The sequence below is a fragment of the Leucoraja erinacea genome, chromosome 23 (assembly GCF_028641065.1).
Source record: "Leucoraja erinacea ecotype New England chromosome 23, Leri_hhj_1, whole genome shotgun sequence".
Taxonomy (NCBI): Eukaryota; Metazoa; Chordata; class Chondrichthyes; order Rajiformes; family Rajidae; genus Leucoraja; species Leucoraja erinaceus.
The window spans coordinates 25,319,635-25,332,218 of record NC_073399.1 but is presented as its reverse complement, the minus strand read 5'-3'; the positions used below and the strand labels follow the sequence as shown (position 1 = coordinate 25,332,218).

Genomic DNA, 12,584 nt, shown 5'->3' with positions numbered 1-12,584 from the left:
CCCTATCTTGGTATCATCTGCATACTTACTAATCCAATTTACCACACCTTCATCCAGATCATTGATGTACATGACAAACAACAAAGGACCCAACACAGATCCCTGAGGCACCCCACTAGTCACCTGCCTCCAACCCGATAAACAGCCATCCACCATTACCCTCTGGCTTCTCCCATTCAGCCACTGTTGAATCCATCTTGCTATTCCTGCATTTATACCCAACAGTTGAACCTTCTTAACCAACCTTCCATGAGGAACCTTGTCAAAGGCCTTACTAACGTCCATATAGACAACATCCACTGCTTTACCCTCGTCAATTTCCCTAGTAACCTCTTCAAAAAATTCAAGAAGATTAGTCAATGGGTTTATGAACCCATTATGTTCATAAAATACTTACCTTCTGAGCTTCAAGCTTGGTTTGGACTTCATTGAGGCTGGCATTCTGTCGCACTTCATTGTTAGGAAGATTGTCCACCCAGGTATTAAGTCCCTGCAGGGATGTTTTGTAACGCTGCTGGGCTATGTCAGCATTCTGAGGCATTTCCTCTCTGGAAAGATCACAAAGCACAAGGTGAAGTTCTGCGGTGGATCAACTAATGGAGGCTTTAACCACCAGAGGTTCCCATTTGCTTTCATACCAATCGAGAACATCACCCAATAATCCTAATGGTCCCAGGATGTCATTTTATAAGATCATGGCTAACCAGCTAGATGTTTGTTGAGTTTTCTTTACATTCAAATACTTGGATTTTTAAGGCCATTCATCGATTGTTCAGATTGCTGGACCGGTTTTACAAAAGCATAGTAATAGTAATAATATATCTTTAACAACAAAGGACCCAACACAGATCCCTGAGGCACCCCACTAGTCACCTGCCTCCAACCCGATAAACAGCCATCCACCATTACCCTCTGGCTTCTCCCATTCAGCCACTGTTGAATCCATCTTGCTATTCCTGCATTTATACCCAACAGTTGAACGTTCTTAACCAACCTTCCATGAGGAACCTTGTCAAAGGCCTTACTAAAGTCCATATAGACAACATCCACTGCTTTACCCTCGTCAATTTCCCTTATAACCTCTTCAAAAAATTCAAGAAGATTAGTCAAACATGACTGCGTCAAACATAATCAGACCCTGTTTATCTAGATGCTTATATATATTATCTCTAAGTATCTTTTCCATTAATTTGCCAACCACTGAAGTCAAACTAACAGGTTTATAATTGCTAGGTTTACTCTTAGAACCCTTTTTAAACAATGGAACAACATGCGCAGTACGCCAATCCTCGGGGACTATTCCCGTTTCTAATGACATTTGAAATATTTCTGTCATAGCCCCGGCTATTTCTACACTAACTTCCCTCAATGTCCTAGGGAATATCCTGTCAGGACCTGGAGACTTATCCACTTTTATATTTTTCAAAAGTGTCAGTACTTCTTTTACTTTGAACCTCATAGTATCCATAGCTACTCTACTAGTTTCCCTTACCTCACATAATTCAATATCCTTCTCCTTGGTGAATACCGAAGAAAAAAAATTGTTCAATATCTCCCCCATCTCTTTTGGCTCTGCAGATAACTGTCCACTCTGTCTCTCCAATGGACCAATTTTATCCCTCCTTATCCTTTTGCTATTAATATAGCTGTAGAAACCCTTTGGATTTACTTTCACCTTACTTGCCAAAGCAACCTCATGTCTTCTTTTAGCTTTTCTAATTTCTTTCTTAAGATTCTTTTTACATTCCTTATACTCCTCAAGCACCTCATTTACTTCATGCTGCCTATAATTATTGTAGATCTCCCTCTTTTTCCGAACAAGATGTCCAATTTCCCTTGAAAACCAGGGCTCTTTCCAATTTTTACTGTTTCCTTTCAACCGAACAGGAACATAAAGATTCTGTACTCTTACAATTTCCCCTTTAAATGTCCTCCATTTCTCTTCTACATCTTTCCCATAAAACAAAATGTCCCAGTTCACTCCTTTTAAATCATCTCGCATCTCATCAAAGTTAGCCTTTCTCCAATCAAAAATCTCAACCCTAGGTCCAGTTCTGACCCTCTCCATAATTATATTGAAACTAATGGTATTGTGATCACTGGACCCGAAGTGTTCCCCAACGCATACCTCCGCCACCTGTCCCGTCTCATTTCCTAACAGGAGATCCAGCACTGCCCCTCCTCTAGTAGGTACCTCTATGTATTGCTGCAAAAATCTATCCTGCACACATTTTACAAACTCCAACCCATCCAGCCCATTTACAGAATGTGTTTCCCAGTCTATGTGTGGAAAGTTGAAATCTCCCACAATCACTACCTTGTGCTTACTACTAATATCTGCTATCTCCTTACATATTTGCTCTTCCAATCCTCGTTCCCCGTTTGGCGGTCTATAATACACCCCTATAAGTGTTGCTACACCTTTCCCACTTCTCAATTCCACCCAAATAGCCTCCCTAGATGAGCCCTCCAATCTATCCTGCCAAAGCACTGCTGTAATATCTTCCCTGACTAACAATGCAACACCTCCACCTCTTGCCCCTCCAATTCTATCACACCTGAAGCAACGAAATCCTGGAATATTTAGTTTCCAATCACAGCCCTCCTGCAACCATGTTTCACTGATCGCCACAACATCATACTTCCAGGTGTCTATCCAGACTCTAAGCTCATCCACTTTTCTTACAATGCTCCTAGCATTAAAATATGTACATTTCAGAAACCCCCCGTCTCTTATTCTCTGTTTATTTCCTTTTTTTTCTTTCTCCTCTTGTGTCCGAGTGCTTCCCTTTTCTGCTTCCTGCCTCCCATTCTGTCTATTAGCTTTCGCTATTTGAGTCCCTCGCCCCAACCATTCTAGTTTAAAGTCTCTCCAGCAGCCTTTGCAAATTTCCCCGCTAGGATATTGGTCCCCCTCGGGTTCAAGTGCATATGATCAGAGATTTGGCTTTTTGCAATATACCTAGATTATTGATTATTGATACTAACTTTTCAGCCATGCTTTCTGATTTTAGTAATAGAAAAAGTGGTTCAGGCATGGAAAGATACCCCTGAGATATCTGGTTTCTTCATTAACATTGATTCTCTGGCTTATTTAAAGGAAGGTGCAAGGATTCTTGCAATTCTGCCTCTTAACTCATCGTTGAGCACATCAAGGGCTGTAGCATATCTGGAAGCTCCCATTCCTGATCTTTAATGATTTAACTGGTCGTCACAGTGGGGTGGGGGGTTGTTGGAGAAAGTAGCATTGCTGAATTTAGAATCAAAATTTGTCTGTTATGGACAGAAGCGGAACATGCTTTCCTGCTTTAGTTTGCCACTTGCTGGAAGTTTGTGTGGATTTGGGTGTGGTAGTGTTGACCTCATCATGTAGTCTTCTACTTGGGGCTACATGCAAAAGAACCACTCAGCAGTGGAAACTACACGAGCTTAAGCCATATGCTTCCAGACAAGGATGGCAGTAGAAGGTGGAAGGAGAATATACTCTGGGACTGGTGTGATCACTCAGGCACAGGGTGATGCGGACTCGTGTATATGTCCATTGAGTTTATTGGTTGTTGTACAAGCAAACACACGAGATATCCACAAAACTAAAAGATAATATTTTTCAATATTCGTAACATTAACTTATCTTGATCTGTCACCCTGTCACTGTCACAGCTGTTGAATTGATTGTCGAGAATAATGTCAACCTGCAACAATTCTAGTGCCATGTTGTAAAGTAAACTGACTGCTGATGCTGAGAGTCAGCGTCATGGAGTCAAGGAGCAATAGAGCACAAAGACAGGCACTTTGGCCCAACGTATCTGCGAAAGCTGCAGTCATAGATAGGTGCCCCCTTTGATTGACAAGATGATCCCAATGCCTGCTTGATGGGCAATATTTTCTCATAATTCCACCCACCATTCATTCCCCGGGCCAAAACATTTTTTTATAGAATTTTTAGTTTCTGTGCGACTCATTGCAGGGGAGGGTTAGATTTCTCCATTTGCACAATAGCACTCAAACCATTTAGTGTTTTCTATGTAACCAATGTTCAAAAGATCTTGTTAGGTAGAGCATGGGTATTTTGTACAATAAATATTACATGGCTAGTGTCATCATGCTATATTAATTAATTGTATCCTGCAGAGCTTGTCTGTCCGGCAAGGTAGAACCTCTGAATCTCCACTTTGGCATGTTCATACCCACCCTGAAGAATCAGTGTACTTCAGAGCAGAAAGAGAAGTGGCTGCACCTGTGTTACAACATGCAGTACATCGGCACCTACGCCCAGACCGAGATGGGTCACGGTTAGTGCTTCCAAAAGATGGTTGGTCTTCCCTTCATAATGCTCCTGTGGAGATGCCGATATGCTGTTCTTGGTTTCAGCTGAATACTGAGTCAAAGTCACCTGGGGGTGGTGGGAGGGTAGTGTGGGGAGGGAGGGCAATGGTGCTGGTGTGCAGTTCTTCCAGTGAGGGCTGTACGGTGAGATATCACTGTCATTTTGCTTAAAGACTGCACAGCAGACAATTGGTGACAAACAGGTGCCTACCTTCTACTCCTCTTGGTACACTACGCTGGCCCACCTCCTCTAGTCGGGCATTGATGGTGGAATAAGAAGGTCAGTCACCTAGCCCGGCTCAGCTGAAGCATGTGCATAGCATGTGGCACAGGGCTTTGATTTAAAGATCCAGAGCAATATCTGGACTGAATATTCTGAACTGGAGGAGATTTTTTGTAAACGATAATAGTATTTCTCCTAGTTTATCAGTAAATGGGACCCATTATTCCAGGGGCAGCTATAAATCTTTTAAGATGCATGTCTTTATGCATCAGTCTTTTGATTTTTGGTGTGACTGACACTGTCATTTGACACTGGCACCAGAGGTGCAATTACCAAGCTGTAACTCACTTCTAAACGCCACTTGTTGCAAGCTGAGACTGTCTAATCTTTTCTCGTGGGACAATCTACACCAGGTAAACCTTCTCTGGGTTGGTTTCAATGCATTAAAATATTTTCTTAAATACTGTATGTAGGACACCAGATATGATCTTGCCAATAATTACTAAAACATAACTTCACTACTGTTGTAGTCATTGTTCCCAACAATAAATCATAACGATCTGTTGCTTTTCCTTAGATGCTATGCAAGTCTTTTGCAAATTATGTTTTAGCCCCTCTGCGCCTCAGAGTTTTACAGTTTGTCATTTTTACCTATCCCCACTTTATACTCACAGATTTTTACCCATTCATCAAACCTATCCACATCCATTAATAGCCACTTTGTCCTCTCTGCAGTTTGTTTTCCTCTTTGAGTAACCAACAAGTTTAGCAATGATTGCTGGTGATCAGTTTCATAAATGGACAATAGTGAGGCCCCAGCACTGATCCTTGTAGCATGCCTATACATTGCAACATCCGCTTATGCCTCCTCTGTCCAAAGGCCAATTTTCTGTCACATCAATATGTTATCTGCTGCACAATGATCTTTTATTTTCTACAATAACTTTTGATGTAACACTTTTATTAGATGTCTTCTGGAATTCTTAGTACATCCACTGGTTCTCTTTCATCCAGGGAATGTGTTAATTTTTTTTTAAATCCAATAAATTTGCCAAACGTGATTTGCCGTGCACAAAGCTATCATCACTTTGCCTGATTACCTTGAACTTTTCTAGGTCTCCTATAATTTCATGGCTTCCAACATTTTCCATATGACAGATGTAAACCTGTGAAAATCGAAAAGACTGCAAATGCTTGAAATCTGGGGAGGGAAAGCAGTGACTATTGGGAGAAAGTCAGCAGATCAGGCAGTTTCTATGGAAAGAAACGGTGTCAACCTTTTGTTTCTCGGACTTGAAACATTAATCCTGTTTCTCTCTCCACAGATGCTGTCTGACCTGCTGAATATTTCCAGCATGTCGTTTTTGTTACAGATGCTAAACTGACTGCTGTTCTTCTCTTTTTAAAAGAATTATTCTTTCTCTTTTTAAAATAATTATACTTCTAGTCTTATTTCCAGTCACAAATGCAGAAGGCATGTATAAAGGGATAAATGGTTTGAGATGCTGTTTTTGTCTTATCCGTCCACAAGACCTTTTTCCAAAACTGTGTTTGCTCTTTTAAGTACTTCTTGGCGAACTGTAACCTGGCCATCCTAGTTTAGCGGCTAACCAGTGGTTTGCATCTTGCAGTGTAGCCTCTATTTTTCTGTTCATGAAGTCTTCTGCGGACAGTGGTCATTGACAAATCCACTCCTGACTCCTGAAGAGCGTTTCTGATCTGTTGGGCAGGTGTCTGGGGATTGTTCTTTATTATATACAGAATTCTTCTGTTATCAGCTGTGGAGGTCTTCCTTGGCCTGCCAGTCCCTTTGCGATTAGTAAGCTCACCGGTGTTATCTTTCTTCTTAATGATGTTCCAAATAGTTGATTTTGGTAAGCCTAAGGTTTGGCTGATGTCTCTAACAGTTTTATTCTTGTTTCTCAGTCTCATAATAGCGTATTTGACTTTCATTGGCACAACTTTGGTCCTCATGTTGATAAACAGCAAAAAAAGTTTTCAAAGGTGATGGAAAGACTGGAGGAAAGACTAGGTGCTGAGAGCTCTCTTATACCTGCATTAAGGAGGCATTTAAACACACCTGAGCAATTACAAAGACCTGTGAAGCCATGTGTCCCAAACATTATGGTGTCTAAACACAGCTGTAATTTCTACACAGTGAAACCAAAATGTATAAAAAATACCCTTTAATTAAATCTGACAATGTGCACTTTAGCCACATGTGATTTTTTTTTTCTATTACAAATCTCAAATTGTGGAGTACAGAGGTAAATAAACAAATGATGGTCTTTGTCTCAAACATTATAGAGGGCACTGTAGAAGGTACATAGAACAAATAAGTGAAAGATCAATCAATCAATCAATCAACCTTTATTGTCATCTTGCAAGCAACAGTTGTACAGTGCAAAATGAAAAGACGTTTCCCAGGGAAACATTGCACATGAAATTTAAAACATTTCACACATAATAACACTAAAAACAATCCAGTCCCTGATGGAACAGTATAAATTGTTAAAAGCAGGTAAAACAACAACGTTAAAATACAGTAAAACCAATCATAAAAATGTCCGGGGCAGCTGATTTGAGTGGCCAGTGCCAGTTATTAAAGTGGCCGTGCCAAGCCGCAGAATCAGGTGACTGTGAGTACTGAGTGACTGTGGCAGGAAGCTGTTTAGCAGTCTTGTAGTACGGGCTTTGATGCTGCGATATCTCTTGCCTGATGGCAGGAGATCCAGGTGTATGTGGAGGGGTTGCAGTTTGTCCTTAGCAATTCTCTGAGCTTTTTTCAGACAGCGGCTCTGGAACAGTTCTTGTACCGAGGGTAGGGAGACGCCAATGATCCTCTCTGCTCCCCTTACTATCCTCTGCAGAGCCTTCCTGTCCGAGCAGTTGCAGGTGGAGTACCACGTATTTATGCAGTATGTGAATACAGACTCTACCGTACCCCTGTAGAAAGTCCTGAGAATGTTGGTGGGGAGTGAGGCCTGTTTTAGTTTCCTCAGGAAGTGCAGTCGCTGATGGGCCCGTTTGACGGTCCAGTGGTGTCCCTGGACCAGGTCATCGATGATCAAGGAAAGGTGGAGCCTACAATGGTCCATTGTCGGCTATGGGTAGTTGATAATGAATTGTAGAGATAGTGAAACTCAACAAGACAACAGTGAAACTAGTACAATAACTGGGGTGGGGGAGGGACGGAGAAAGAGGAGATGCAAGTTGGAAAAATCTGGGTTGTGAGCTGCCCAAGCAAACTATGAGGCGTTGTGCCGTGCTCAGACAATGGAGGAACCCCGGACAGAAGGAACTGCAGATGCTGGTTTAAACCGAAGATAGACACAAAAAGCTGGAGTAACAGTGGGGCAGGCAGCATCTCTGGAGAGAAAGAATGGGTGGCGTTTCGGGTTGAGACCCTTCTTCAGACTGATTAGGGATAAGGGAAATGAGTGATAGACGATGATGTGGGGAGATAAAGAACAATGAATGAAAGATATGCAATAAAGGAACAATGATAAAGGAAACAGGCCATTGTAAGTTGGGTGATAATGAGAAGCTAGTGCGACGAGTGGGGGAGGGATAGAGAGGGAATGCCGGGGCCAACTAAAGTGAGAGAAATCAATATTTATACCACTGGGCTGTAAGCTGCCCAAGCGAAATATGATGCTATTCCTCCAATTTGCGTTTAGCCTCCTGACAATGGAGACTGAGGCCAGAAAGGTCCATGTAGGAATGGGAAGGAAAATAAAAGTGTCCGGCAACCAGGATATCAGGTTGGTTCACACGGCTGAGCGAAGGTGTTCCCCAAAACGATCCGCCCAGTCTGCGTTTGGTTTCGCCGATGTATAAGAGTCCACATCTTGAACAACGGATACAGTAGATGAGGTTTGAAAAGGTGCAAGTGAACCTCTGCCCATCCTGAAAGGACTGTTGGGGTCCCTGGACAGAGTCGAGGGAGGAAGTATCGCGACAGGTGTTGCAGCTTCTGCGGTTGCAAGGGAAGGTACCTGGGGAGGGGGTGGTTTGGGTTGGAAGGGATGAGCTAACCAGGGAGTTGCGGAGGGAGCGGTCTCTGCGGAAGGCAAAAAGTGTTGGAGATAGGAAAATGTGGACAGTGGTTGGGATCCCGTTGGAGGTGGCAGAAATTTTGGTGGATGATGTGTTGTACGGTCAGTATGCGAATTGGAAGGGTAGTTAGTGTTTGACAACTGGGAGATCGTGTTGGCCAAGGTGGACTGCGAAGGTGTTCGGTGAAACAATCGCCAGTCTGTGTGTGCCATAGGGATATGATTTGGAAGTGGGCCCAACATGGTTGGCACATAAATGGCCTCTTAATAATCTTCTGCTTAATTTCCAATAATGCTTCATTTAACACTCTTGCTCTAAACTGACAATAATTCATTCTTAATTGACAATAATTGTTGCTGCATGCAAAAGTTAATCAGGTGACGATCTGAACTCAATATCTGCATGTTCTCTCCACCCCCTCTCTCTCTCTCTCCCCCCCCTCTCTCTCTCTCTCCACCCCCCCCTCTCTCTCTCCACCCCCCCCTCTCTCTCTCTCCACCCCCTCTCTCCTCTCTCTCTCTCTCCTCTCTCTCTCTCTCCCTCCCTCTCTCTCTCTCCTCCCCCTCTCTCCTCTCTCTCTCCCTCTCCCTCTCCCTCTCCCCCTCCCCCTCCCCCTCTCCCCCCCTCCCCCCCCCCCCCCCTCCCCCCCCCCCCCCTCCCCCTCCCCCCCCCTCCCCCTCCCCCCCCCCCCCCCCCCCCCCCCCCCCCCCCCCCCCCCCTCCCCCTCCCCCTCCCCCTCCCCCCCCCCTCCCCCTCCCCCTCCCCCCCCCCCCCCCCCTCTCCCTCCCCCTCCCTCTCCCTCCCCCTCCCCCCCCTCTCTCTCTCCACCCCCATCATATTGCCTGTGTCCTCATAGATATGTGCATCGTGGACGGCCAGAGCCCCTTGATCTCCACCTAGGCATGTTTCTGCCCACCATCCTGAACCAGGCTACTCCTGAACAGCAAGACCGCTTCTTTATGCCAGCTTGGAACCTTCAGATCATTGGCACCTACGCACAGACAGAAATGGGCCATGGTATGGTGCATGTGTGGTCTTCCAGTCAGTAGTCTAGACATTTTAATTGGAACACAACTTCTGGGCGCATGAATTGAATAAAGCTGTATTGTTTAGTTTTCAATATCATTAATTGTTTAGTTTGCATGTTAGTGGCTCCAATTTTAGTTCTCTTGATAGTTATGCATCTTGTTATGTGTCTCTCGTCTAGACAGAAGGATCATTGTGTTTCTGTACAACCATTGCACTTAGTCCTTTAACGGAGGCATAGAGCATGGAAGTGTGCTCTTCAGCCTAACCCATCCATGCTGACAAAGATGCCCCCTCCAAGCTAGTGCCATTTGCCTGCATTTGACCTATATGGCTGTAAACCTTTCCTAACCATATACCTGTCCAAATGTGTTTTAATATAGTTATGGCACCTACTTCCTCTGGCAGCTTGTTCCATATTCTCACCACCCTATGTGTGTAAAAGTTGCCCAACAGGTTCATATTAAATCTTTCTCCTCTCACATTAACTATGCCCTCAAATTCTTAATTTCCATTCTATGGGGGGAAAAAGACATTTACGATATCTTCTCCCCTCATGCTTCTATACACCTCAAAGGTCATTCCTCAGCCTCCTGAATTCCAAGGAATAAAGTCCAAGCTGGTCCCATTTGGCCTGTATCCCTCTAAACCTTTTCTATCCATGTAAATGTCGTGGTCTTTTAAATGTTGTTTTCGTACCTGCCTCAGCTACCTCCTCCGGCAGCTTGCTTCATATACCTACCATGGTAGGGAATTGAAGAATACAGTTGAACAGAGGGATCTGGGAATAACCGTGCATAGTTCCTTGAAGGTGGAATCTCATATAGATAGGGTGGTAAAGAAAGCTTTTGGTGTGCTAACCTTTATAAATCAGAGCATTGAGTATAGAAGCTGGGATGTAATGTTAAAATTGTACAAGGCATTGGTGAGACCAAATCTGGAGTATGGTGTACAATTTTGGTCGCCCAATTATAGGAAGGATGTCAACAAAATAGAGAGAGTACAGAGGAGATTTACTAGAATGTTGCCTGGGTTTCAACAACTAAGTTACAGAGAAAGGTTGAATAAGTTAGGTCTTTATTCTCTGGAGCACAGAAGGTTAAGGGGGGACTTGATAGAGGTCTTTAAAATGATGAGAGGGATAGACAGAGTTGATGTGGATCAGCTTTTCCCTTTGAGAATAGGGAAGATTCAAACAAGAGGACATGACTTCAGAATTAAGGGACAGAAGTTTAGGGGTAACATGAGGGGGAACTTCTTTACTCAGAGAGTGGTAGCGGTGTGGAATGAGCTTCCAGTGGAAGTGCTCGAGGCAGGGTCGTTGGTCTAATTTAAAAATAAATTGGATAGGCATATGGATGAGAAGGGAATGGAGGGTTATGGTATGAGTGCAGGCAGGTGGGACTAAGGGAAAAAAGTTGTTCGGCACGGACTTGTAGGGCTGAGATGGCCTGTTTCCGTGCTGTAATTGTTATATGGTTATATCCTTTGATTGAAAAAATAGCCCTTCAAGCATGTATTAAAGGTACACAAAAATGCTGGAGAAACTCAGCGGGTGCAGCAGCATCTATGGAGCTAAGGAAATAGGCAACGTTTCGGGCCAAAACCTTTCTTCAGACTGATAGGGGGTGGCAGGCAGAAGGAAGGAAAAAGGAAAAGGAGGAGCCCGAGGGCTGAGGGATGGGAGGAGACAGCCCAAGGGCTGAGGAAAGGGAGGAGACAGCAAGGGCTAACAAAATTGGGAGAATTCAATGTTCATGCCCTCGGAATGCAGGCTCCCCAAGCGTAATATGAGGTGCTGTTCCTCCAATTTCCGGTGTTGCTCACTCTGGCCATGGAGGAGACCCAGGACAGAGAGGTAGGACAGGGAATGGTAGGGGGAGTTGAAGTGATGAGCCACCGGGAGGTCAGGTAGGTTCTTGCTCCTCCTCCTTTTTCCTTCCTTCTCCCCGGCACCCCCTATCAGTCTGAAGAAGGGTTTTGGCCCGAAACGTTGCCTATTTCCTTCGCTCCATAGATGCTGCTGCACCCGCTGAGTTTCTCCAGCGTTTTTGTGTACCTTCGATTTTCCAGCATCTGCAGTTCCTTCTTAAACACAAGCATGTATTAAAACCTGTTCCTGTCGCCTTACACACATGTCCTCTTCTTTTGATTCCCCTACACTGGGTAAAAGACTGTGGATTAACCGTATATATTCCCCTCGTGATTTCATACACCTCCATAAGATTGCATCCAAAGGAATTAAGTCCTAACATGCCCAATCTCTCCCGATAGCTCAGCCAGCCAAGTCCTAGCAACATCTTCATAAGTCATTGGAGCCATTCGGTCCATCAAATCTACTCCGCCAATCCATCATAGCTGATCTACCCGTCTCACCTGCCTTCTCATAAATCCTTTGTTCTTTCCAGCTATACTCTTCATATAGTATGTTGATTATAACAACTGAACACAGAACTCCAAGTGAGGCCTCACCAACGTACAGTACAACTCGTACAGAGTCATACAGGAAACAGGCCCTTCACCCCAACTTGCCCACATCAACCAACATGTCCAATCTACACTTGTCCCACCTGCCTGTGTTTGGCTCATATCCATCCAAACCTGTCCTATCCATGTACCTGTCTCATTGTTCCTTAAACTTTACAATCAACTACCTCCTCTACCTCAACTACCTCCTCTGGCAGCTCGTTCCATACACCCTCTGTGTGAAAAAAGTTACCCATCTGATTCCTATTAAATCTTTCCCCCTTCACCTTAAACCTATGTCCTCTGGTTGGACTGAATATAGGGCCAGTAACCAGCTGATAGAATCATATCTTGTGGAACTGGTGAAACACAGTCAGCGATTCGACTCGCTGTAAACTGTACTGAGCTGTTTTCTGTGCAACTTTACATGGGAATTGGGTTCATCACACTTTGCAAAAACACACCATGACGACTTGTAATTGTC

At 44.0% G+C, this 12,584-nt stretch overlaps 1 protein-coding gene across 5 annotated transcripts in view; it reads left to right on the top strand.

Moving 5' to 3' along the window:
- acox1 (acyl-CoA oxidase 1, palmitoyl) overlaps positions 1 to 12,584 on the top strand; it is a 58,698-nt gene that overhangs the window by 14,316 nt on the left and 31,798 nt on the right. For 2 of the 5 annotated variants that reach the window (XM_055654139.1, XM_055654137.1), the window contains exon 3: positions 4,132 to 4,292. The exons of 1 other annotated variant lie outside the window; for it this stretch is intronic. In XM_055654139.1, the coding sequence (XP_055510114.1) occupies positions 4,132 to 4,292 (161 nt within the window). Of the gene's footprint in view, positions 1 to 4,131; positions 4,293 to 9,464; positions 9,626 to 12,584 lie in introns of all 5 variants that reach the window. 2 more of the 5 variants (XM_055654138.1, XM_055654141.1) reach the window with 1 other exon arrangement.